The 27,434-nt window shown below is 40.3% G+C and overlaps 1 protein-coding gene across 3 annotated transcripts in view; it reads left to right on the top strand.

Moving 5' to 3' along the window:
- The window catches only part of LOC146547627 (voltage-gated inwardly rectifying potassium channel KCNH7-like), a 79,678-nt gene extending 52,306 nt beyond the window's left edge, over positions 1 to 27,372 (top strand). For 2 of the 3 annotated variants that reach the window (XM_085265559.1, XM_085265557.1), the window contains 10 exons: positions 3,099 to 3,330; positions 3,426 to 3,593; positions 3,893 to 4,092; positions 6,086 to 6,338; positions 7,871 to 8,076; positions 8,615 to 8,699; positions 12,959 to 13,249; positions 14,373 to 14,532; positions 20,785 to 20,962; positions 22,444 to 27,372. In XM_085265559.1, coding sequence (XP_085121685.1) covers positions 3,099 to 3,330; positions 3,426 to 3,593; positions 3,893 to 4,092; positions 6,086 to 6,338; positions 7,871 to 8,076; positions 8,615 to 8,699; positions 12,959 to 13,249; positions 14,373 to 14,532; positions 20,785 to 20,962; positions 22,444 to 22,719 — 2,049 coding nt within the window. In that variant the 3' untranslated portion in view covers positions 22,720 to 27,372. The remainder of the gene's footprint in view (positions 1 to 3,098; positions 3,331 to 3,425; positions 3,594 to 3,892; positions 4,093 to 6,085; positions 6,339 to 7,870; positions 8,077 to 8,614; positions 8,700 to 12,958; positions 13,250 to 14,372; positions 14,533 to 20,784; positions 20,963 to 22,443) is intronic. The other variant, XM_085265558.1, reaches the window with a different exon arrangement.
- Positions 27,373 to 27,434: the final 62 nt, after the last annotated feature.

The raw sequence follows: 27,434 nt of genomic DNA, 5'->3' as shown, positions 1-27,434 counted from the left end.
TATTTTTACCTCCTCCAATCAAGAGAAGCTGAAAATAACATATCCATGTACATTTTTAGCTCTGGTCTTTAAGGTGTGTTATTTTAGCTCACTGTGCAGAAACAGGAACTATTTTTAGCCCTAATTTCATGCACTTTTGTTGCCTGGAAACCACATCTGACAATGTGTTAAGAGTTTTGTTGGGTCTTTTCTGCTGATTTTATTGGGTGCATATTCCTGGGTGATATCCTGCTTTGATTGGACTTGGCTGCAGGCTGGCACACAAAAGAAAATGATGTGGCTTCGAATTTGCCTGCAGGACTTGTTTCAACTCCTCCATCATTTTCATATCAATGTCCTGTTGTGATAAGATCAGATAGTTTGCATGTTATGTCCACATTCACATGGATATAGTGCCCGCATTTGACACATTTGCAAACTATGGAGGATCCCTGAAAAAAGTGAACCTAAATCACAATTCAAATGTCATTCACCTGAAATTCTGGGCAGACCACTGTAAACCTGGAACAAAGCCAAAATGTCAGGGTGCGTGGGTGGTTACATACATCTCTTCCGTGCCTGGTAGTAAATTTACATAAACACTGTGCTTCCAGTGTGTCTAGCTACTTCATGACAGTTCCACAAAATTGATCATATTACTGTATCTGCCCTCCTGAAAGAGACATTTATGATTACAAATATTAAATTAACCCTTTAAGGTCAAGTGAACAACACAAGCAAATCCTCTTTTCTATAACAGATGTCCTGTGAATATTTTCATGCAAATCAAGTGAGGCGTGTGTAATGGATTGCTTCCCGGCTTCACATTCTGTCTCCATTCAGAGGGTAAATGTGCATTGTTTTCCCCTTGGTTAAAGCAGACTGTACAAAAATGCACTCCAACTCCATTATGCTGTAAAACCTGCAGCAACGGCTGTACTAAACAAAGAGAAAGGAGGCAGATTCGTTGTAACAGGCAGCCCCCTCAGTCTCGCTTGTGCACACAGGAAGGACAGACAGATTTGTACTTGAAATTTTTCTGCAACTGTTCACTCAGACAGTAGACACTATAGTTGTGGATAATATGTTCTCTTTATAGATCACATGAAGAAGGGAAACATTTGGGTGATTATTGGCTTGTTCTGTGCCGTGCAGAGCTCTTGTCGGATAGAAGGAATGTGACCACTTTGAAGACAGAAAGTTATATTCAGTTCAGTTCAGTTCAGTTCATTTTTATTTCAAACATTTCAAACATGTGCCTTCACAATCATTACAAAATATCATTCCATTATTTGTTTGAAAAGGAGTAGGCTGAAGTATTTACTTATTTGTCCCTACCCCCTCAAGTTTTACCTCTCATTCATTTAATTTTTTTTTGTCTTAAATTAAACAAACAACATATGAAACATATAAACATATGAAGTAAAACAAAACATAACATACATAAATCAAAAACAATATATCACACCCTTGGTTGACTCTTGGGTTTTAAAAGTGGCCAGGGGAGCCTGCAAAGCTACAGTGGCAGATGACCAGAGGGATATTTGGATATTTTCTGGGTATTTTTCATATAGTTTGTTCCTAATGTTAGCTTTAGCTTCACTCTTAGCCCCAAATGCATTCAACTTACTTTAAGATTTTAATCAATTTTACACATCATACAGCATGCACTGTGTCATCTGTGCAGGTCACTCAGAGTCACTTGCATGCTGGATAATTTGAAGCCCATCTGTTTCTATACAAGATTCATTCACTGTTCACTGTGTTGTCACTGAAAGGGAACACTGCAATGACAGATGGCTGTGATTTAGGGGTGAGATTGGAAGAATGGAGGCTCTTTAATGGACCCATCAGAAGCAGCTACAGCACTCTTCCTCAGCATGATGTAGACGCACTCTTTCTCATCAGTCATTTGCTTTCAAAACAAAACAACAAACAACAAGCCCCCTTCTTACTTTTTAGTGCTTTGAATAATCAATGTCGTATTTGCTTTCACCTGCATAGGCAAGCACAGAAGTGACGAAGCACAGTTACTAAGGTTTGTGCTTCTTTAAGGATATTAAGATAATTGCCAGGTGTGATAGGGAGTGGTTGGACCTATTAGCATTTTCTTGTACTGTGTTTACAGATTGCTCCACACTAATAGCCGCTCCACTCTCACGTTACATACTCTGTATTCATTGTGTCAAAAATGGGGACACATTGGCACACTGGCTTTGAGGTTCCAAGCTGGTGATATTTTTTGTTTTTTTTAAGCTCATTTTGCCATCATCATATGCAGTTATCGAAAAGGTTTTTTTTTTCATCTGCCAACAGATGAATCACCAAAGCAACCTTCTCTCTTTCATACGCTTTTTTGGCATGCCAGTTAAGAAGCCAGATACTTACTGACATTTTATGATTTGTAGAGCTTGAGGCAGGGAAGTTGTGCTGACACCAAGGGATGCTGAGACCTTGAAAGATCTGTTTATACCAGCACGAATGATCTACTACTGTATGTTGCAAAAAGCTACACCATATGTTTTTGAGTCGGTAATCACTTATAAGCTTAACTAAACAGTGAGTGAACCTAATCACTGATGGACCGATAACCATTAGAGCCCAACTGATTTATTTGCAGACCGATATTATTAGCCATTATTAACTTTTCAAGACTTTCATTTATAACCCCTGATAAATAAAAAGAGATGAGAGAAACTCCTTTTAGCCATGTTTTGAGTGTTGTATAATTTATCAATTTGCAAGTTCCCTGTTCTCAACAGGTAACGCCATAGTTCCCTGTTTCCAACAGGGAACGCCATAGTTCCCTGTTTCCAACAGGGAACTGGTCCCTGTCGGAGATTAAATAAATAACTAAACATTACAAATCTTAGGAACTCTATTTGTGTTGCGTGAGCCTAAAAGAAAAAAAAATAGGAAGTTTTAAATAGTAGGATTTTTTTTGAAATCCCTGAATACCTACACATCCCCAGATTTATCACCCAGTAGAATAAGGACATGAGTAAACTACCATCACTCCCTGTATCACATATTTTAGCACATTGTACCATGTACATATCCAAACGTAGAGTATTTAAAACACATAGATTTAAGTGAGCGTGCACTTCTCTGTTTTCCAGACTACCACTCTGATCGGTCTGCTAAAGACGGCCCGTCTTCTACGGCTTGTACGAGTGGCCCGTAAGCTGGACCGTTACTCAGAGTATGGTGCTGCTGTCCTCATGCTGCTCATGTGCATCTTTGCCCTCATTGCACACTGGTTGGCCTGCATCTGGTACGCAATTGGAAATGTGGAGAAGCCTTACCTGGAGCATAAAATTGGCTGGCTGGACAACCTGGGGGTGTCAATAGGTAATGTCTGTTGATGATAGTTCCTTCCCTCAGTTCTCTATTTTAAAGCTGAATTTAAAAGTAGGATAGAAAAATGATTATGTTGCATTTTACAGGGAAAAAATACAACTACAGTGACCCAAGCTCAGGTCCTTCCATCAAAGATAAGTATGTCACAGCACTCTACTTCACCTTCAGCAGTCTGACCAGCGTGGGCTTTGGGAACGTTTCCCCCAACACCAACTCTGAGAAGATCTTTTCCATATGTGTTATGCTCATTGGATGTGAGTGATAACTGAATGACAGCACATACAGACAGTTAGGAAAGACATAAAGCCAAACACTGAAACTAGTACTGTTTTCATTTTACATGAAAGATCCAATGTATTTTTTAAATATAAATAAATGCACTGTTAAAACCTGCTGATATAGCATAATTGGAACATAAAGGATTCACAGTCCACATTCAGGACATCAGTTTGTGCATTTCTGGCAGTAGCAGCAACTCCCAAGGTAGGTGTTATGTATATGAAGAGATGAACCCATCTGTACTCAAAGGTCACCTCTATGGCTTCTCTCCCAGCTCTAATGTACGCCAGCATCTTTGGAAATGTGTCCGCCATCATCCAGAGGTTGTATTCAGGTACAGCCAGGTATCACCTCCAGATGCTGCGGGTCAAAGAATTCATCCGCTTCCACCAGATCCCAAACCCACTGAGGCAGAGGCTGGAGGAGTACTTCCAACACGCTTGGACGTACACTAACGGCATCGACATGAATATGGTACGAGAGGGATGGTGTTTGCACTGGTACGGAACTATAACAAAACTGGGATTGCTGTTGGGTTTTTCTCTCTGCTACTTCTTCTCCCCCTTTTTCAATTTCATTTCTGTGAGTTTGAAGTTTTGAACCCCATTTCTGCTCAGTTTCAACTATCTTGTTCTGAAAAACGCTCTTACCACATCAGTGTGAACCTATCTTGCTATGTCATTGGCATAGTGCAATGCTTTCATTATCCTGTGCAATGTTTAGCCTTAACCAAGTGAATGAAAGCCACTGTTACTGTGTGTGCATACAGTAACTCAGGCTTTTGTCATCATGAACTGTTCATGGTACTTATATAAGTTTGTTTTTTCCATGTCTGCCTCATGTCAAATGGAATGACCCCACCACTCTGGTAAGAGCAGGAGGTACATGTGCTAACACAATGTTTATACGGATGCTCCTCAGTCTTAGAGCTTCACCTAGCTGTGTCTGACATTAGTAGTGTAATGCTTTGTTAGTTTCTCCATGAGACCATCAAATACACCATGTCAAGGTTTTATTAGTGCCCCAGACATGCATGTAATTAATGGACGTGTTCTGTTCATCAGGGTGTTACACAATTTACTGTGCATATATGGACATATAGCTATTTTGTACACAACTGTGGTGAAACCATACCACATATATTTTATCGACTTGTGCATGCCTTTATTAAGGAACACACACGTAATTCTTCATGTTTCTCACAGGCCCCAGTAATCGTCTATCATTGGTAGACTTGCATGTGGCCTGTCTTGAAGTTCCTTTTGCATGAAATCTGTGTATTCAAACACAACCCCATGATATTCATCTGGTACCAGAGAGAGTGAGTGAATCATGCCTGTGAGAGTGGGCACAGCCTCGCTGGGCACTGCCAGGTTTCCCTCCCACTGTGGGAGGCTTGGCTGCACGCTCCGCGGCGGCACCTGCGCTTGCCAAATGTTGTTCAATCTTTCCTTTCCAAATGTACTAATCAGTTTTTGTTGCGAGCAACAAAAAGCATGTCAGAGCCAGAAATCCTGTTCAGGCAACATTTCTTTTGCTGTGCTTGTGTCATTGTCTAAATGACAAAAAGAAGAAATGTCTTTGTGATGTCCAGTGAACTCAAACCTCATTTTCAAGCCTTTCAGTCTATGAAAATGTACACTTATTAATAGTCAGTTCAAGTTGTCCTGGGATTTTTAAGTTTTTTGTCAGTGGTCGCTGGGTTTTTGTTTTTTTTTTGGGGGGGGGGGGGGGGGGGGGGGGTTATGTCTTTAAACGGTAAGTGCAAAAATAAGTTTTAATTTTAGTTCAAAAATAATCACCTCAGGTCACTTTTTACTGTAAGGTAAATACTGTACAATCGAGAGAAAAACCCCAACAGTGTTTTAACCAAACACCTGGTGACTGTGGAAAAGAAAAACTTCCTTTTAACAGAAGTTGAATGTGATGTCACTAGAAATGGTAATTGTAATGGTAAATGTGTAGGAATGCTTCACATTTTATCGGTTCAGTATTTTTTAAATGGTATTTGTTTTTTTATCCTTTAACAACAAACAAAGGGTCAGAGTATTGGAAAAAAAAAAATATGAGCGTTACTGAGGTTAGAATTCTTAGAGGATTCTCATTATGTGAGTACATAAAGAAACAGACAGAAGACTCAAATGTCAAATCTGTGTTTTGACTTTGTGATTTCATTTATCTACAGCTTTACAGTCTCTAAATGTTCTGTTTACCTCTTATTTTAAGCTCCTCAGAGGCTCACTAAAACAGTAAAAAGACATTGCAGACTATTTCTACTGCAGGGTTTTGAGAAGAAGGAAAGAGCACAAGTGGCAACTGTATTAAATTTCTCTGGAAGTCAAGTCAATTCGACCTACTGCTTCACCCCAAACCCAAAGTCATAAAATATAAGAAAAAAGAACCATCACATCTTACATAATATACTACCTCAATACGTCTGACCATACACATGTGTGCTTTGACTCAGGTCCTGAAGGGTTTTCCAGAGTGCCTACAGGCGGATATCTGCCTCCACCTCAACAAGAATCTCCTCCAGGGCTGTAAAGCATTTCGCGGAGCCACCAAGGGCTGCCTTCGGGCCTTGGCCATGAGGTTTAAGACGACCCATGCGCCCCCTGGAGACACGCTAGTCCACAGTGGAGATGTACTTACAGCACTCTACTTTGTTTCCCGTGGCTCCATTGAAATCCTAAAGGATGACGTTGTGGTGGCCATCCTGGGTGGGTCTGCATTACTCATCTAAAGATTTACGTTAGATATGAATTGCATTCACATTAACAAACATTAACTTTAAAAGCAGCATGCTTTAAGTTAGTGGTTTTTTCTCTTTTCCATCAACCACCTGCTGATTGTAGGTTTATATAGATGGATGTCAAACTTCTTGTCTTGTCTAAGTTTAACCAAAGAGCCAAAGTATAACATTTTGTTAATAATTGTTATTGATTGGCTTTCAGCAACAGAAAAAACATTTTTTCTTCAAATCATACTCTCATGTCTGAGGGTTTGATGAATTCTAGTGCTGTTACAGCCAGCATGAGCTTTCACAGTGCAGAAAACCCGCTGACAACAATTCAGCATCCAAGTATGCAAACATCTAAATGTTCTTAATTAGTGAATAACAATTGAATCCAGCTGATGAGCCAGCTCAAAAACACTTTAAAAGGAACCTCAAAAGAGTATGACTGATAGTCCTGTCAGTCCAGTCTGGTCGGACTTGCCTGAGTACACCTCCATCAGTGTAGATGCAGGTGGGCCAGCTAAATGAAGATGGCTCAGTTGTGCTATAATAAGGCTGGGCTGGCAGCTGAGCTCCCTATCGGGTATGTTGTTTTAACTTCAAAGAAAATTCTGATTACTGCTCCCTCACAGGCATGCTCAAGATGAAGGGAGAGGACAGAACACAGTGGGGGGGGGGGGGGGGGGGGTACATATAGTGGGATGAGGGTAACAGAGAATATGTGTTAATGGAAAAAAAAAAGGGCACGATTTCTTTCATATAGAGACAAATGACAAAAGAAATGGGGAGGGATGAACGAGTGGGCAGGTTAGAGAGAAGAGAAGAGCAATAGAAAGCAAAGAATGTGAAGTGACAGCGGAAGAAAAGAGAGTAGAGAAATTTTGTGTGGTTGTCAGCGTGGTGTGATGTAGTGCTTGATGACAGAAGCCGCATTCTGCTATCAACAGCTTCCAGATTTAATCACAGCAAATCTCATCTGGTCTCCCTGTTTTTCTCATCTCAGCTGTGGGCAGGTGTAGCCTGCTGAGCCTTTTATACGCTTGTTTTTCATTAAGGGCTCTTTTCACACAGCCAATAAGGTCTAGAGAAAGCACATGACACAATAGGGTTAGGATAAGCAAGGGCCATCACATGTAAGTCAGCACATTCTCTGCGAGGGCAGTAGATCAACACAAAAATAACACAAAATGTAAATAAAATCTCATAAATCCATATTTTAGTCAATATGAAACAAAGTTTTATCGTTATCATTTTAAGAAAAACAGGTGGAGGAACATTTTGCATCTAATTAGCTTAATTTGTAGCTCAGTAACATGTTTGGTTATAAGAAAAGCATCAGAGGGAGAGTTTCTTAGGCAGAGGTTCCCCAGTCTGCAAAACACTGCATCTACAAGTTATATATGCTATATGTTCTCCAGTAACTTTAATTTAATTTCTTCTGCCAAAAATAAATGTCCTTCATAAGCTGAAAGATGACACTTCCTGTGTCAACCTCCCCACTTGTTTCTTCTTTAGGCAAAAATGACATCTTCGGAGAAATGATACACCTGTACGCAAAGCCGGGGAAATCCTGCGCAGACGTGCGGGCGCTAAGTTATTGTGACCTGCAAACCATTCAGAGGGAGGACATTCTGGAGGTGCTGGACATGTATCCAGAATTCGCGGACCACTTCTTCACTAACCTGGAGCTCACGTTTGACCTCCGTGATGAAAATGCAAAGGTAACTTAAATAAGGCTGGCCCCACCGATTATAGCAATATAGGCTTTCATATTCAGTTCTATTTTAAAGAAATTTCTGTAATCGCTCATTTGCTGGAAGACAAGAATGAGAGAGTACTAATCGCTGGACAGAAGACATGATGTGGGAGGTTGTAATAACACGTTAAGTGAGAGAGCAGCATCGTGTGTGTGTGTGAATCCAAATGAGCTAGTTTTATCTTTTAAAAAGAGAGCTGGGAGTGCACTTTGTGTTGACCTTTGGTTATTTATTTAGAGAACTGGAAAGCAGAGAGGGACGCAGAGCAGAGGTGACACATGAGAAGAGCGTGCTAGGATTACAACAAAAACAGCAGAGACATGGTGTTCCAACAAGACAGGCAGGAGTTTATATTGCTTAGTTAAGGAAGCTTGTTGTTTTAATACCAACACAATTTTTGTGCTTCTAACATTTTTACTTCTAGAACAACAGAGGCGAGTGACACAGATATGGCACAGACTTTTACGCTGGTTCAGTCTGATCATACATCATCTCTTTATAGGTGACCTACTCACAAGAAACTGATTCTAACATGGATGACTCCAAGTGTCGAAAACGGGTCTCATACAGAAGGAAATCCTCCACAGGTCAGCGTGATGCACAAAAGCACTACTGTTGGTGGTTTTAAATGGGAAACCCTGTTTATTTTGCATCTGGATAACCAGCACACATGCTGTTTACTGTTTACTGTTACCATAGCAGTGCCATTTATTCAGCCAGCTAACACCTCAGACCTGCTGCACCCTCATTTAAATATTCCTCAGAAACATGCTGCCAAAACTGATACATACCATGGATATCTTGGCCTCCAGTAAGGTAAGTTATAAGGAGCAGTGCCTAAAAGTCGTTCCTGACCATGTAACAAGTCTCTAGTAACAACTTTAAAATGCAGAATATTGAAAAAATTAGAAATGGCTCTGCACAGAAAGTCCACATTAGCTAGTCTTCCTTTGCTTTTTGTAAAATCCAGAAAACCCATTTAAAATCCTCATAAAATCCATCTGATCTTTCAGGCCCTCTATCTTAAACACCTCATAGTACCATGTTATCCTTACGAGCACTCTTCAATACGCCTGCACGGCTTACTTGTGGTTCCCGCAGTTTCTAAAAGTAGAAGGGGAGGCAGAGCCTTCAACTATAAGGCGTTTCTCCTCTGTGGAAACGGCTTCCAGTTTGGGTTCAGGAGACAGACAGTGTCATAAAGCTTATAATTAGGATTGGATCAGGTGCCTGAACCATTTTTAGTTATTCAGGTTTTAGATGTGTCCTTGATCCAACACAGCTGACTTAAATGGCTAAATTACCTCCTCAACATATCTTGAAGTTCTCCAGAGGACTGGTTTAAATGATTCAGGTGTGTTGACCCAGGGTGAGATCTAAAACCTGCAGGACACTGGACCTGGAGGCCTGGGGTTCGACACCCCTGGGCTATAGGCTTGGACTTCCAGAAGATTGTTGTTGTTGGTGGTTGCTCTTTGTTCATCTTGTCTTTCTCCTTATGACTCACCTGGCCTCAGCAGGTGACAGCACCTACCTGAGCCTGGCTATGCTGGAAGTCTTCCTGTTAAAACAGAGTTTTCCTAATACTCCTGCCCTGTCCTTCCTCACCGGGGATTGTCAGATTAATGACAGAGTAATGTGAACATTCTCTCAGTTTTAATTTATTTACTTTCATTTGATCAACTTCTGAAAACTTAGTCATAAATTTTACATATAAAATTTGACAATCACTTTAAACTGTAAGTCTAAAGTCTGCAAATTCTTTTCACTGTTTTAGACACAGATCTGTTTGGACTTGTGTAAAAGAGAGACACACAGCATGTAAATCTGCCAAATCAAATATGGAACTACCTGCTGAGGTGACCCTTGTGAGTAAGGGAGCATCTGAAAGTAGCTTTTATTAATAATTAACAGTGAGCCTTTCATCCGAGCAACAGCAGCTGCAATTATGGATCTTATGACTAAATGACCAAAGTTTGGGTATTGAATTGTCAGCATAATTTGAGAGAAATGATCTCCAAAACCACTGTTACACTCTCTGTTTAGCCTTATTTCATGTTTTTTTTTTCTGTGACTGATGTTTCACATACCTGTACCTATCACAGAGACTCACATTCAAATGAAGTCATTTTCCTATACATGTACCTGTGCACAGAGCCTAGGTGGAGCTGAGTGTGAAGCCTTTCTCAGACCTATTTTTAGCACATCTATATTGTATCCAGAAAGATTCCAGCATTTTTTTTAAGTGGATTGAAACCACATTTGGACATTTCTAGAGAAGTGTGTCAGTGTGGATGCTAAAGTCAGTTTACAAAGCGTCTTTTGTCATGCAAAACACAGGACGCAAAGGACAAGGTACACATGCAGAGCTGCTTACTTATTACACTGTTACCATAGCAACTCATTCAGATAGCCGGGCGACATGTAGACACACGAATCCAATCTGATCACTTAACCAAATAACAGTATTGAAACTGGGCCTTAAAAGGAAGACAGCAGGCAAATCAGAGTTGCCTGATGTCTTAGCAAAGCATGTGACCTCCCTGTGTCAGGTCAGAAACTCATGAGGGCTAATGAGAATGAATTTTGGGTGATGTGTTTTTCAATGCTTTGGATGTGTTGAATGTCTTCAAGAATTCAACATTTAGTTATCACACGGTGGCCTTTTGGCACACCGTCCACTCTGTAGGAAGTCATGGTGACCTTAGCTGCGAATTCGGTTTTTCCTACAAACATTTTTGATTCTCAGGACAGTATTTTAAATAAACAGGTCTACGCAACGATGCCTCCAGGTGGTGTTTGAGTTACACTGAAGCCCACTGATGCTCCATTTAACTTGCCAAAGCTGCGCTTCCTCATTCCTAGCCCCTTCTCATGAATGTGTGCTGACTCAAGTGCAATGACAGCCTCAATGTTAATAAAAGGGGAGGTTTATAAAATAAAAAAAGCTTATTTCCAGAAAAGATACTTTAATAAAGAATGTTTTCTTACAGTTAGGCTGGGTTATATTAGGTTTCTTTGTGCAGTCATGCTCAATCATACAAACTGAAAGCAATTCTCTGAACCTTCCTATTTGCTGCGGCACTGTTAATGCATTGTGAAAGTGCTCGGCACTGACAAGCTGGACTTGTTTTGTACTTTTCTGAAGCTCACGCATGACAGAATTTAAAATACAGAGAAGTCTAAACAATTTCATTAAACTACATTAATTAATCCATCTTTTGTCACTGTCACTGGCAACAACATACAAAAAGAGAACCTCAACAATCTGACAGACCATTTTAACAGGAAGAGGCCTCTGGCTGAACCAGGCTCAGGGAGGTGCAGCCATATGTTGACTGGTTGGAGTGAGGGGGAAGAGATGAGTAGAAAGAAGAGCACAGAGAGGCTACAAACAACAAATGGGGAAAATGGGGGGAGGTGAGAATAGATAAGTGCTCAGTGCATCTCCCAGCAGAGCCTATAGTAGCATAACTTGTTTGGATATCCAGATCCAGACTTATATGGGCTCAAAATGTGGTCAAAAATATTTTGTACTTGTAAATCGGTTTTGTACTTGTAAATCAGGATTTGTATGTGTAAAAAAATTTGTGTGTGTGTAAAAAAGATTTGTGTGTGGACTTAGCCAAAAAAACCCTGCAAGTTACAAGTACGAATTTTGACCCTATTTTTCTTCCTTTCATCTGATTGGTCAATGTCATGTCAATCACAAATGTAACAATCCAATCAGAGAAGTCCCTATATTAAACACGTAGACCTGTGACACAAAAATCACCAAACTCAGACGACCACAGACTGTTTTCCTTCGTGGTGGTGAAGGAAAACTCTGGGTTGGCATGTAAAAGGGCATTTATTCCCTTGCAGACCTGCAGTTCAAAAAAAGCACCCCTCAGACAGCCAAACCCATCTGTTCTCTGATTGGATTGTTACATTTGTGATTGACATGACATTGACCAATCAGATGAAAGGAAGAAAAATAGGGTCAAAATTCGTACTTGTAACTTGCAGGGTTTTTTTTGGCTAAGTCCACACACAAATCTTTTTTATAAACACACAAATTTTTTTTACACATACAAATCCTGATTTACAAGTACAAAATCGATTTACAAGTACAAAATATTTATGACCTCATTTTGAGCCCATAGACTTACTCATAACCTGTAGGAAAAAGAAGAGTTTAAAGCTTAATATGAAAAGTAGGGAGCATGTCTGTCTCTTAAATCCAAACTGGGAGCTAGTTTCACAGAAAAGAGATCCAGTAGCTGAAGGCGCTGCCTCCTAGTCGACTGTAAAATAAAATACACAAACAAGTCTGCAGTATGAGAGTGAAGAGCTCTTCTGTCAACAGTTGATACTAAGAGATTTTAAAAATATAATGCTTCATCATCATTCAGTACTTCGTACGTGAAGTGGAATATCTTTAATTTAATCTAATTGGTCACCATGGTTACGAGTCCTCTGTCACTGGTGTCACCATCTCACAGTATAACACAAGTAGGGACAGAGAAAGTAGCTAATGGTCCATTTCACAGTCTAGCAGCTGGCATATCATGCCTACATCCATCAGGTGTGAAGATTTAGACCTCACTTCAGTTTGGAATGAAAAGCTCATGTTCACTATTCATTACTGCTGAACAAGCTTGCCTTGTAAACACACATTTGGAACACATTATGATATAATGCACAACATTAACAGGCTAGATTGTGCTTTAACATTGTTTGTCCTCACTTTAATCCCAAAGCAAGACACGTGCTACTGTTGTCAGATAACAAAGGCAACCCCCACATCCCCAGAGGAAGTCAGTGTTCCCCCAGCAGGTTTCCTGACTGCACTTTGTGCCCGTAGGCTCCCACAACCAGGACAACAAGGAGACTGCGGTCACCTACTGCAACACAAAGCAGACGAGGCAGATCTATGCTTCCTCGGCAGCTGAGAAGAGGAGAGAGTCTGCTGAGGAGGGAGAGGATGATGAGGATGAGGAGGAAGAGGAAGGCAGGGAGGAGGAAGAGGAGCAGAGGCCCTTGTGTTCTGGTGTGCTGGGCTACCCGGTGGTAAGGGACCACGCCCTGGGCCTTGGGTTGAACAGTGCTTCCAGTACACAGGCTGAAGACAACGCACAGAACCAGGAATACAAAGGTGACAGAGATGTCAGATGTATTTGTTCCTACAAATGAAGAGGTTTTTTTTATCTCTCCATCAAGTAACAAGAGATTAGTCTTTATTTCTTTCCTGTCATTCAAATAAATGTTTTTTTCTAACAAAAACCAAGTGGATAAAACACTAAAGAAACATCTGGGAAATTACTGACATTGTTCAAATACACAGTTTCCTGTAAATCTGGGGGTTTTTTCCCTGTAAAGGTTGACACCAGAATAAGTAATTAACTTAGAAGTTCATTTTCAAGAATTCAAAAAACCCCAGTTAAAAAAGCCTGAGGGGAGGATTGTCACATCTATTAAAAATCCCAAAAAGGATTATGTGTCATGTTGAAACCTAAAACCAACTCAGTAATAAAATGTTAGAGGATTTTATCCAGCACTTGGCTCGGGACACCCCTTGTGACTGTAGGTTCGGGCCAAACTGAAGGATCTGTTGGAAACATGTTGTTAATGTGAATGTTGTTAATAGGACTGTACCGGCTGTAAACGCGCAGCAAACCGATACAGAATCCTCCTATGCATTCCGATGCAGATGCAGCTTCCACATAAACAGCTGCATCTGACTTCATTTGATCTGCACTCTCAGTAGTCAGCTGCAGTCACCTTAAATCCTCCATAAATTGGTTTAGTATAAACACGCACAGGGCGCTCCTGAATTTTAACTGCAAGTCAAACTCAGCAGGATTCCACACTGACGTGGGAAATCTGTGTCAGTGTGTTGGTTTGATAATATCCCACAATTCAGATGTTACAGCTGTAAGAGGATTTGTTCTGGAGAGCAGAATGATATTGATTCTTACAAACTGGCGAGAGAAATGCACAGGAAATGTCAATTTAATCTCTAGCAGAAACCCAAAAGAGAGGCAGGAAAATCCCACTGAGGTTGTGATGCAAGCTGGGGTCAGATGGGTGTTTTCCTCTCCAGTGTAAATGTCAGGAATCAGAAGGTGGTAAGCTGCTCGGAGCTCAGTAAAGCTAAATGATGAGAGGGCACAGCACATACAGTGCTTTCCCTGAGAAAACATTCTAATAACACAGATCGTTTCTTGTGCACGCGTGTGTATGCGTATTCATCTCTGCTTGCATGTCTTTCCCTCCAGAGCTCCACCCTGACGAGTGGGTGCGTCAGCATCCCGGTGAGGCTGCGGAGGAGTCGGCTCACTGCCAGGAAACACCAGCCAGGGAGGATGACAGTGACACAGAGCTCACCTATGGAGAGGTGGAGCAACGTCTAGACTTGCTGCAGCAGCACCTCAACAGGTGCGCAAGGGCAAAGGGGAAGGGTTTTGAAACAGCTTGTTGGTCATGTCAAACCAAAAGACTGCAAATGCTCTTTGTATCGTCAACACTCAGGATTACGTTGATACAGAGACTTCAGGCAACTTTAGCGGCTAAACTCAATAGTGAATTTCTAAATGCGATATAGCAACAGCAGCAGGAAAAGACCAGTTTATCAGTCAATGCTGGAGCTGAAGCTGAACGTCCCTGCAAAAGTCTGCTGAGCAGAATGGAACATGATGTCAGTCCTAAACACGTTACTATCTACATATATAAGTATATATAGCATAAGTATTTTTTTTTTCATTTTTCATTTCATTTATCATTAATCACCCAAACATGCTGCACATCCTTTCCAACTCAAGCGCTCTGCCTAGCCAGTCAGTAAAAGTCCTTTTCGCCTTCATTAGTGCCTAGGATCACATAGAAGTCACTGCAAGCCTTCTGTCTCCATTCTTCAACTCTCTGACTACTCAACTTATTCTTAGCTAACCTATTTCTTTGAATACATTCCTGCACTTCTCCATTTCCCCACCAAGTACACCAAACAGCTTCTTGGCAGCTGTTTGGTGTACTTTAGCTGTACTTTCCCACTCATCGGTAACACTTCCCTACAAACCAGAGCAGGTCTCTCTCCCTGAACTGTGCATACGATTCTTTCATCCTCAGCTTTATTTGTACTTGCTTCCTCTTCTTAATATACAGTAATTTCCTATAGACTACCGTCTGATGCTAACTAGCGACATTCTCCCCTGACATAACTTTGCAGTCTTCTCTTTCGGATTCCCCTTCTGCATAAGATGTAATCCACCTGTGTTTAACTTCCTTCATTCTTAGATCACCCTATGTTTCTCCCTTTGTGTTTACAGCCATTTCTGTCCATTTCACAAAATCCACTACCATCTGTCTTTCTCGATTTCTCACTATAGCTATACAGCATGCCCTCATCACCTCTGTTCCTTTCATCTACATGTCTATTGACATCCACTCCAATCACCACTCTTTCGCCCATGGGAACAGTCTCTACTGCTTCATCCAACTTACTCTAGAATTCCTTCTTCTAACTGACATATTCAATCTGTGACACTGACAACATTCAGCATCACCCCTTAAATTTCTGGGTTCAAACTCATGATTCTGTCTGCAACCCTCTTCACGGTCACATTATTCACATACTTTTCCTTCAAGTTGACCCCCTTCTCCATTTCTCTTCCTATGTAGACCACGCATTTTGATCTCTTCTACTTTTTTTGCATTGTTGAAACCACTCATAGCTCATTTTTATACCAGAAAGCTAGCTTTCTCAGTTAATCCCATAAAAACTATAACACATCCTTTTTCTGGGGAGCAACTGCCAAATCACGGATGTCCTGTTTTTAAATAAAGGAACAAAGAAAAAAGCACCAATATGTAAACTTTCAGGCTTTTTTCACATTTTGAACAGTTTTGGTTAAAACTTAAACTAATCTATTGGTCAGTACTACTGGCCAATCAGATTTACCATCACTAGTCAATGTTACAGGAGCTAAATCAGTGGAATGCTATTTCAGGATTTTTCAGGCACTTAACCTTTGGATTACTAAAGACACCTCTGGGATCATGTTTGACTCAATTTTCTATAATAGGCTTTGTATTTTTCAGCAGCTTCTTTGAGAGCTAGCCATGTGAATCCCATAATTCTGCCTATAATTGGCTAAAACTTGCATACACATTTTAGGCCAGACACCCACTGCAGCTGTGTTAATGCAGAGAGTGGACCATGTGAGCAGCTGGTGTGATTCTGGGCTGGTGCACTGATACAGATGAGGGGGAGGAAGACAGTTAACGACTGTCTATTTATAGCGCAGAGCCAAAAGATACAGACAAATTGCAAGGGTTTCGACGTCATCCTACGAGGTTTGGTTTGTGGAAGTCACAGTAAAGTTGCCAATTGAAGGAGATGGCATTTGTTAGCAACTGTCTCACAAATCTCACATGAAGTAATGAATTGAAGGGTGGAACTACTTGAGTTTCTTCAATATTCTGCTCACTGCCTCTCGGTAGAAATTCTGGTCTCATCACTGCTGAATACCTTTCAGCCATTTATGCTGATTCAGTTGATGGGCAGGCTTGGCCACCGCACCACCAACCCTCATTTACCCTCACAGCAGAACCGAGACAAAGTGTTTACTTCCACTCTGTCCTCTGGGTGAAAAAACCCCCACTCACCTGACAAAGTACCAATGTGCTCGAGTCTGCACTGGAAAGCTTCTGTTTTGCTCGCTGTGTTTACTGACTCTCTTTATTTTGTACTGAAGGACAGAAAAGGAGTGTGTAAGCAGGGGGAAAAGAGGTGATTCATCACCTAACACCCTGTGGCTCATGATGTAACTTGGTGCATAAGGTGATGCAGCAATCTCCAGGAGAAATGAAAAACAGTTCATTTTTATAGAGGATTTCATACTTTCAAGTGCAGATATCACAGAATCAGGTTCAAAATCGGCACAACAGTGAGGGAACTGAGCACTGGGAGCACTTCTTCATTATCTACTACTTCACATTTCCACTTCATTTTGGAGGGAATTACTAGACTTTTTACTAGCGAATATCTTTAGCACACAACTCAGAATATTTGAATTATCTTTCCTTATTTATTGCTGGTGAAATCTTTAATGCATCAATACATGCACACACTATATGTGTTCGGTCACACCTTTGAGAATTCCTCATCTTCCTGAAGGCTCTGCATTTGAGCAGGATCATACTACCGGGAAACTCTTGATTGTCCTTACTATATGAAGGAAGCTTTAAAGCTCCCTCTAGTGTTCCATCCATGGTACTGCACTATACTGTGGTATGCTTTTTCTGTCTGCATATTCATTGTATAACAGTCCACACACTGCATAACTTACACTCTGCAAAACAGTTGAAATTTACACAAATACATTTTTTAAAATCCTGGTAGTAAACTGCACTACTGATACACTGATACTATTACTGCAGACGTTGGGGATTTAGTAAGAGTACTTTAGTTCTCTATCATATCAAGACTATCTCTCCACTCTGTTACATATTCCATATGTATGGGGTATAACCCCCACATATGAAATATGTAACAGAGTGGAGAGATAGTCTCTCGCTCAGAGAACAAGGTGACAATGTAACCGTATGTTGTGTAGTAATGATTACCTTTAATGGTCTTCCTTGCTGTCACAGCAACAGCGAGTAGCCATTACCAGAAGACTTCTCTTAGAAATAACAGCTGTTCATTTGTTCGGATCTCATTTAATTAAAGTTTTTGACTGGTGTACTCAGAACTATCAAGCAGGAACTCATCACCTGTTTGTCATCAGTATGGAAATCAGTCTTGATTGAGAGTTCTATAGAACCATTTGATTCATGTTACAGCAGCTTATGAGTGAATGAACATGGCGCAATAAAAGTACTTTTAGAAGTACGTCTGTGAAGGTTCTCAGTCATCCAGGTCATCGCAGTCTAAGGAGCTTGGAAAGAAGATTTAAACCCAGTGGGGGGTTACTCCCACTAGGTTTATATCTGGGACTCTCCACCATTTGACCTTAGAACTGAAGAAGCTTCTCGGATGAGAGGTGAAACGTCTTCAAGCAACTTAAAGAAGTCCAGACGCTTTTAGAAGTACATTTTTCCAAACATTTACATTTACTTACATTTATTTAAATTTACTTAGGTAGAGTTAGGGGTTACCACTTTCTATAGAGTCTTGCTAATTACCTATTAATTTTGTTTGACACCCCTGATGTCGAGCATCAAAAATGGGGGAACTCCAGGCCTCAAGAGCTGGTGTCCCCACAGGTTTTAGATATCACCCTGGATCAACACAACTGAATCAAGCGATTAGTTCATTATCAGGCCTCTGGAGAACTTCAAGACATGTTGAGGAGGTAATTTCGCCATTTAAATCAGCTGGGCTGGATCAAGGACACATCTAAAACCCTGCAGGACACAGGCCCTTGAGGCCTGGAGTTCCCCTCCCCTGATGTAAACAATCAACTATCAAGGCTCATTGTTACTTTGTTGAAGTGAACTTTTGTTCTGCTAATATATTTCCTTCAGATGTGTTTTCTCTAATGAAACACAAAGATCTACAGCATCCAAAATGGTCTCATCACTGCTGAATACCTTTCAGCCATTTATGCTGATTCAGTTGATGGGCAGGCTTGGCCACCGCACCACCAACCCTCATTTACCCTCACAGCAGAACCGAGACAAAGTGTTTACTTCCACTCTGTCCTCTGGGTGAAAAAACCCCCACTCACCTGACAAAGTACCAATGTGCTCGAGTCTGCACTGGAAAGCTTCTGTTTTGCTCGCTGTGTTTACTGACTCTCTTTATTTTGTACTGAAGGACAGAAAAGGAGTGTGTAAGCAGGGGGAAAAGAGGTGATTCATCACCTAACACCCTGTGGCTCATGATGTAACTTGGTGCATAAGGTGATGCAGCAATCTCCAGGAGAAATGAAAAACAGTTCATTTTTATAGAGGATTTCATACTTTCAAGTGCAGATATCACAGAATCAGGTTCAAAATCGGCACAACAGTGAGGGAACTGAGCACTGGGAGCACTTCTTCATTATCTACTACTTCACATTTCCACTTCATTTTGGAGGGAATTACTAGACTTTTTACTAGCGAATATCTTTAGCACACAACTCAGAATATTTGAATTATCTTTCCTTATTTATTGCTGGTGAAATCTTTAATGCATCAATACATGCACACACTATATGTGTTCGGTCACACCTTTGAGAATTCCTCATCTTCCTGAAGGCTCTGCATTTGAGCAGGATCATACTACCGGGAAACTCTTGATTGTCCTTACTATATGAAGGAAGCTTTAAAGCTCCCTCTAGTGTTCCATCCATGGTACTGCACTATACTGTGGTATGCTTTTTCTGTCTGCATATTCATTGTATAACAGTCCACACACTGCATAACTTACACTCTGCAAAACAGTTGAAATTTACACAAATACATTTTTTAAAATCCTGGTAGTAAACTGCACTACTGATACACTGATACTATTACTGCAGACGTTGGGGATTTAGTAAGAGTACTTTAGTTCTCTATCATATCAAGACTATCTCTCCACTCTGTTACATATTCCATATGTATGGGGTATAACCCCCACATATGAAATATGTAACAGAGTGGAGAGATAGTCTCTCGCTCAGAGAACAAGGTGACAATGTAACCGTATGTTGTGTAGTAATGATTACCTTTAATGGTCTTCCTTGCTGTCACAGCAACAGCGAGTAGCCATTACCAGAAGACTTCTCTTAGAAATAACAGCTGTTCATTTGTTCGGATCTCATTTAATTAAAGTTTTTGACTGGTGTACTCAGAACTATCAAGCAGGAACTCATCACCTGTTTGTCATCAGTATGGAAATCAGTCTTGATTGAGAGTTCTATAGAACCATTTGATTCATGTTACAGCAGCTTATGAGTGAATGAACATGGCGCAATAAAAGTACTTTTAGAAGTACGTCTGTGAAGGTTCTCAGTCATCCAGGTCATCGCAGTCTAAGGAGCTTGGAAAGAAGATTTAAACCCAGTGGGGGGTTACTCCCACTAGGTTTATATCTGGGACTCTCCACCATTTGACCTTAGAACTGAAGAAGCTTCTCGGATGAGAGGTGAAACGTCTTCAAGCAACTTAAAGAAGTCCAGACGCTTTTAGAAGTACATTTTTCCAAACATTTACATTTACTTACATTTATTTAAATTTACTTAGGTAGAGTTAGGGGTTACCACTTTCTATAGAGTCTTGCTAATTACCTATTAATTTTGTTTGACACCCCTGATGTCGAGCATCAAAAATGGGGGAACTCCAGGCCTCAAGAGCTGGTGTCCCCACAGGTTTTAGATATCACCCTGGATCAACACAACTGAATCAAGCGATTAGTTCATTATCAGGCCTCTGGAGAACTTCAAGACATGTTGAGGAGGTAATTTCGCCATTTAAATCAGCTGGGCTGGATCAAGGACACATCTAAAACCCTGCAGGACACAGGCCCTTGAGGCCTGGAGTTCCCCTCCCCTGATGTAAACAATCAACTATCAAGGCTCATTGTTACTTTGTTGAAGTGAACTTTTGTTCTGCTAATATATTTCCTTCAGATGTGTTTTCTCTAATGAAACACAAAGATCTACAGCATCCAAAATGGAACCACTGTCATGCTGCTTTTCAGTTTATTTCATGTTTTGTGGCCATCAGACTTGAGTCCCAGATGACTGCAGACATCCAGGCTATCCTGCAGCTCCTTCAGAGGCAAACAGCAGCCGGTCCTCCAGCTTATAGCACCGTCACCTCCAGCCCAGAGTACCAGAGGCCAGCCGTCAGGATCCAGCTGGTGTCTGCCATCGATGTGAGCCCTGCTCCATCCCAGCCGCAGGTACAGCAGAAGCTTAATGAGTGGAAACGCTGATTTTCCCTAACACTGCCACGGTTTTCAGCTGGTTGTCACACTGTTTTACAATAGCTTTGGCTCCGTTTTTGTGGTAAATTTCAAATCTGTATAATCTTAAGATTCTTGTTGATGAATTCCAATCATAGTTTTTGTGTTGTTTGGGGGTTTTTTTGTAATTATTATATAATTAAATAACAGTTACCAAAAGTCAAACCAAATAGCAACTACCTTACCAAAAAGAGCTTAAAGGGGTCATTTCCTCTACATTTACTTAATGTTTACTTAAAGCAAAGATTACACAGTACATAACCTGCTGTTCATGTTACGGTCCCTCCATCACAGGTCAGCAAGGAAAACATCAGTTAGGAGTTATTTTGGAGCATAGTAGAGCAAACTGGTTAGCTGTGATGGAGCTCTGCGTTACACAAATCAGAGAACACCAGTGGATTTTGCCCGTCATCACTCAGCGTGCTGCTGTTGTAAAGTTGGAGCAGCTTGCCCTTCAAAATAATATTAAATATTGATCTTTTATTCCATTAAATCCAGTTTGATTTATTTGTGGCAGCAGTTCACAGTTCACGGTCCTTTTACATTTGAAGGTAAATAGCCTGAAATGTTATAAGATTTATTAATAATACTATCCTTATGAACCAGCAATCTCCTGTGACGAGCATCAGAAGCGTTTGTTTTCAAAAGGCCACATTGACTTTTTTGCACTATTGCACTTTCTTGTTTAAATCGAGCAGGATGGACTCATTTCAGTCATTCGCCATGAGATCTACTAACTGTTTTTTGTTTTTGTTTTGTTTGTTTTTTAGTTTTTAGTTTTAGGACATCAGGAGCCTGATTAGGAAGCTCCATGTGCCAGTTCTGAACCTCAAGCCATATTTTGCCCTTGTGTGTCCTATGAGCAAAGCACTGGTGATGGTGGGGAGGAAGAATTCCTTTTTTTTTTTTTTTTAAAAAAAAGCAGGATAAACCTCCCAGGAGGACCAGGTTCAGGAGAGGGCAGCCATCAGGTGACGTAAAAAACAAGAGAGAGAAAACAGGAGCAGAAAGACAACAAACAGAACGAATCACAGAGAGTAGAAAAAGTTAATGGCATGCAGTAGTGGCATATAAATAAAGAGGCTACTGGACAGCAAATAAAATTTTTCATCTCCTGTTATTATAGGTTTTGTATTATAGGTGGATATTTATGAAAGCAGTGTTGAAATAATGCAGGAGAGCACCTATATGGAAGGACAAAATTCACAGTAAAATTTAAATTAAATTAAATTTTTATTATTTATTATTTATTAAAACTAATAAGAAAGTAAGTGAGATAAAGCCTTGGAAAGAACTACCAAAAACCACTCCTACGTTGACCGGCTGTCAGGGGTTTATATCATGTGATAGAAAGTCGTTTGCTGTGTGTAGTCTTTCTTTAATTTCTGTGGATTTCCACTGTACTGTTCCATCCCCAGAGCCCCGGCTCAGAGAGAGCCCTGAACACATCCAAAGAAACCTCCCCAGTCCTTCTCCATGCAGAGACTCATCCCAATGGGGACTTAGCTGGACTGCTTGAGAATAACACCAACACTGAGCAGAGAGACATCCTAGACTCAGCAGAGCAGCAGCACCACCAACATCCACTGAATTTCCCATCAAGCCGGCAAGCCTCTCTACCAGATGTCCCCAGCAGCTCAGGAATGTTGGGACTCCACAGGCCAGTCTCCGACCCGGGGCTTCCAGGGATGTAGCCCCTACCCCCCACTCCAAACCCTTCGACAATGACTGAAGGTTATTTCTAAAGCTTGACTCAGGGTTTAAGAAAGAGACTAAATATGCAAAGGTTAAAAGAAACTGTAGACTTTCTTCCATTCCTTTTGAGAAAACCCCCTAGCTCCCTCCTCCGTCCCTGCCCTGTGCTCCAATTTAGATGTATAAAATCCATTTATACAGAGGTATTTATACACTATATTACTTCCACGTGTAAAGTCATCATCTACCATGTACATAGTTGAAATAGAACACTGCCAGCAACTCAAGGCACCTAATGTGCTCTTCCGAAAAGATATGCATGATTTTTTTTTTCTCATGTTGTCTTCTGTTGCATGTTCCTCACACACAGTGCAAACCACCATTCATTCAGGGGTGGCCTCAGCACGCTCACAGACTGCACACAGACTGTAGCTTTCCACTCTCATTTTCCACCACTCTTCCCTCCTCACAGGGAACAAAGCTACTTGAAACTCTTTCCAAGGCATTTCTAAACTTAGCACAAAAAGTATGGAAATTTGTGTTTGGTCAATTATTTCTTTGTTGTAATAATCCTTCTTGCTAATAAATGTTATACTGTTGGAACGCTTGTTTATTTCCCTTTAAATAGTGCCACATTTGTAAGGAAAATGCATTTGTGGGTTGAGCAGCAGTGTTGAGCAAGTGGGTTGAAACTATGAAAAACACGCCAAACCAGTTTATCTGTTGTCTTGTTTGGTGTTGTTTATTGAATTAAATGACTGAAGTGCGAAGAAACAAGAAATATTGACAATTTGTTCATTATAAAACAGGGGCCTCGCCTTCCACCTCCTCCTCATCCTAGTCACCAGCTTGGTAGCACAGTGCTGTGCGCTGGTGTCCCATTTTACAACCACCATTTGACCCAAGTCAGCCAAAGTGGTTGTGTTGGTCACAGAATAAGCTGTTTGGCAAGCAACCACATACTTAACTTTGCTGCTCAACCCACAAATGCATTTTCCTTACAAATGTGGCACAATTTAAGGGGAAATAAACAATCACTGATACAATTAGCCAAACACAAACTTCCTTACTTTTTGTGCTAAGTTTATATTTCACTCCACAGCTTTCAAGCTCCAAATAAATTGGTGCAGTCGCATATTGGCAAGGAGAGCTGTCTGTATGTTTAGCGTGCCTAATGTACACCACATTGCCATGACATATGAAAAACCAGTTATTCAGCCCCTATTACAGGATGTAATATTAGAGTGTGTAGAGGCTGCTCTGATGTCCCATAGCACAATGACAACTTTGTCAGTCTTTGAAAGCAATAATGATGTAACGATGAGGAGCCACAGTGGATTTTCTGGTATGTTTCTAGAGTTAAATACATTCTGGAAATAATTATCTATGAGCTGAAGAACATAGCGTTTGTGCTGTGGATGAATTTACTTGTATAGAGCAAACCTGATGTAAAGCTTCACACATTTTAGCTCACTTTAATTATTAGAAACAAACAAAAATTAAGACCACAACATGAAGATGATTAACACCCTGAGGAAGTCAAAAACATGAAGGACATTTATGTCAAGGCTGTTTGGACAAGTTTTTTTTCTGTGATGGTTTACAGTGTGAAGCACAGCTCACTGTCTGCTTGTCCTATTCTATTTTGGTAGTGATCAACGAGACACTGACAAAAGTCAGCATGAATCTTTGATGGCTGTTTGTGACAGAAAGTTTACAAAATGTATTGTTTTTTCCAGTCTTTTCAGGATAATTCACCAACAATAATTCCTGTAGCTTATTAAGCTAGTCCATTTATAAAAAACACACACGCGCACACACACACACACACACACACACACACACAAATCTAACTTTACCAGTAGCCAAATATATAAACCATGAATATGCATGAAAAAGCTGGACAAAGGATGAGTCAAACACACTTCAGAACATGCGTACACATGGTTTTCTCAGAGTAAGTCAAGCTTGACTTGCTGACATGGAGATCAGTAATAATGTGATGGAAATAAAACAAAAGAAAGTGTCCCGGAGCTTAAATTTCTTATTATTTAATTATTATCACACTGTAGAAATCAGTGGGTGGAGATTGTGGTGTGACCAAAATTACTGCAACCTTGGGATCTTATTGCCTCTGAAATAGTTGTTTCGAAGATAGGACCAGGTCTGGGAACACTACTGCAGTTATCTGTGAGGAATTAGTCAAAACTGCTAATCTGTTGCACAGAAAGTAAATAGAAATTCACATTAGCTATGTAGATTCAGAGTCCAGCCAGAACATTATGTTTTTAAAACAGAAATTCCTCCATAAATTGTTTTTGCAATATAGCAGAATAACTGCAAAATGACAGGCTCTGATACAGGAATATAATCAGTATACAACTAGCAGCAACCAGTTGAGTCGAGTGGGCTGTTGCAGAGACTCATCACAGGAGAGTTGCTCATATTGACACGTTGCCTCATTGCAACATGTTTGTAGTCTGACTTTATTCCTAACTTAGCAATTATATGCAAACCTTTGCCAATTTGTGTGAGAGGATCAGTCCACATTTCCTGTTTGGAGATGGGTCGCTGCCCTATTTGAAGCTTGAAGGTGCTTCACGATTCAGTGCAATCACAGGGCAACCAAGGTTGTTGCCCTATTTACACTCTAGCGTGACTGAGCAACACTAAATCTGGTAAATGCTTTTGATGTGGGAGCTATAAATAACAATAATAGTGTGTAGTGGTTATACATAAGGATGGGGCTTATTGGAGGACCTTATTGATGCCTTGGTATTCTTCTTTTTTTTTTTTAACCCTTGCACCTGCTGCCCTTTGCTTTACACATACAGAGCTCTAGCTTCTGCTGATCTGTATGTGATTGTAGAACTGAGACCAACAGAACACAGTTCCCACAAGTGAGTGTTTCACACAAGATCCAGAGTTTTTGTATACAAAAGATCAGTGATAGGATCGGCTAAATCCATTCATGGTTTAAGAAGGTAATTTTCCTAATACACATGCCCGGTTCATACAAGAAGAAAAGAATATGTGAGAATATGTGTACACATTTCAGTTTTTGTGCACACATACATGATTTCTTATGAATTATCTGTATCTGGATACATCAGATAAAGTGAACTTTGCGTTTACACCTATTCAAATTCATCTTAACTTGGTATTATTCTTTCAAACGAAGAGCTCCATTTGTCATTTTGTCACAGAAAATAAATGTTTTAGAAATAATTAAAACTCCTAAACTGATTTCCTTGACATAAAAGTCCTTCAAGTGTTTGAGAATGAGACTGCTTGACAGGAACCAGCGTCCCAAATTCTCTTGAAAGCTGGAAGGAACTGCTGGAGGCTAGTTTCATTCAGTTGCATGCTTTACGTCTTCCATTATACTCCTAAAATAACATTGCCTATGTGAACGTTAACAAAGCATGATGATTAAACAATCATCTTAAACAAGGTTTATTTCATGTATTTTATGCTGAGGACAGAGCTCAGCCTCCAAACGGCCTTAGCTTTATTCGCCTGCTCTAGCCTTTACAAACATCAGTCCGACACACCAAAAATCTGCTTATCCACAAATGTAAATGTACCAAACCATTTTAGATTAGACTGCATTATGAGAATTAGTCCTTTTAGTTTTCCAACTACATAAAGTCCAGCACAAGCTCGTGTATTGCATGGAGACTGCACTTGAAACAATTATAAAAAGGTCTGCGTGACACGTATTGATCTGTAATTACAGCACACGACTCATCCGCAGAGACTTGGAAATAACAGTTACATCTATTTTTCTAAAACAAAGTATTAATTTGCCATTATTTTTCTATGTACCTTGTTTGTTTGTTTCCAAAAGCCCTGCTCTCGGTTGGAATGCTGTGGACTACTGCTGGGACGATGATGATGATTAATGTCATGCGTAGCCTCTCAATGTAGCAAGCAGAGATGGGCAACACTGAAGGCGATGTGTTGCACAGAGTTTGTCTTGATTTTTTGCACATTGATTTGATGATTTTTTTTCCCCCCAGTTTTTACTTGGACCTTTCTCTCTGATCATTTGGTATGTTGAAACAAGCAAGTTCAAACCCAGAACTTCGCTGTTCTCTGAAGAGAGCCTGGCTTGCATTTGATCCTTTGACTCCAAACCACTCAATAATACATGTAGACGTGATCAAAAACTTGGTGAGATATGAGAGAAATGATGAAATCAGATTTATCCTTCCAGAAGAACCAAGTGGTGAGATAATACACAATTAACATGGGTGAGATTAAAGATCTTTACAGGACGATACAAATGTTTCCTGCTTTTTTTGGATAAGCTTTCTTTCTCAAGCACATGTGTAGAACAAAACTTGACATGTCCAACACCTGAAGAGGCATCTAATGAACTTTCTTGGGATTTGCAGACTTTTGCACAGAGATTAGAAAACTTGCTGTACTTGATATGTCACTTTTTAAATCTAGTGCTGTTCACAATTGTTTTTATGCATTTTTTTTAAATGTTTGCCACTGTATTTTATACAATGCAACACTTAACAGCTAATTTGAATGTTTCTGTTAACTATATTTAAAGAAATAAAGTGTATTGTGTAAATAGACTTGGGGGGCGGGGATTCGCAGTTGTATAAATAAATAAACAGAATGCTTGCTGATTAAAAGTGGTTATTCTGATTTTCCAAAAATGCTGTCAATGGACGAAAGGGAAAAGCTGAAACATTCC

Source organism: Mchenga conophoros, linkage group LG23 (genome assembly GCF_057382185.1).
Source record: "Mchenga conophoros isolate Kocher_MC1m ecotype Shallow Benthic linkage group LG23, M_conophoros_male_GT1.1, whole genome shotgun sequence".
Lineage (NCBI taxonomy): Eukaryota > Metazoa > Chordata > Actinopteri > Cichliformes > Cichlidae > Mchenga > Mchenga conophoros.
This window is presented reverse-complemented; position numbering and strand designations above follow the sequence as displayed.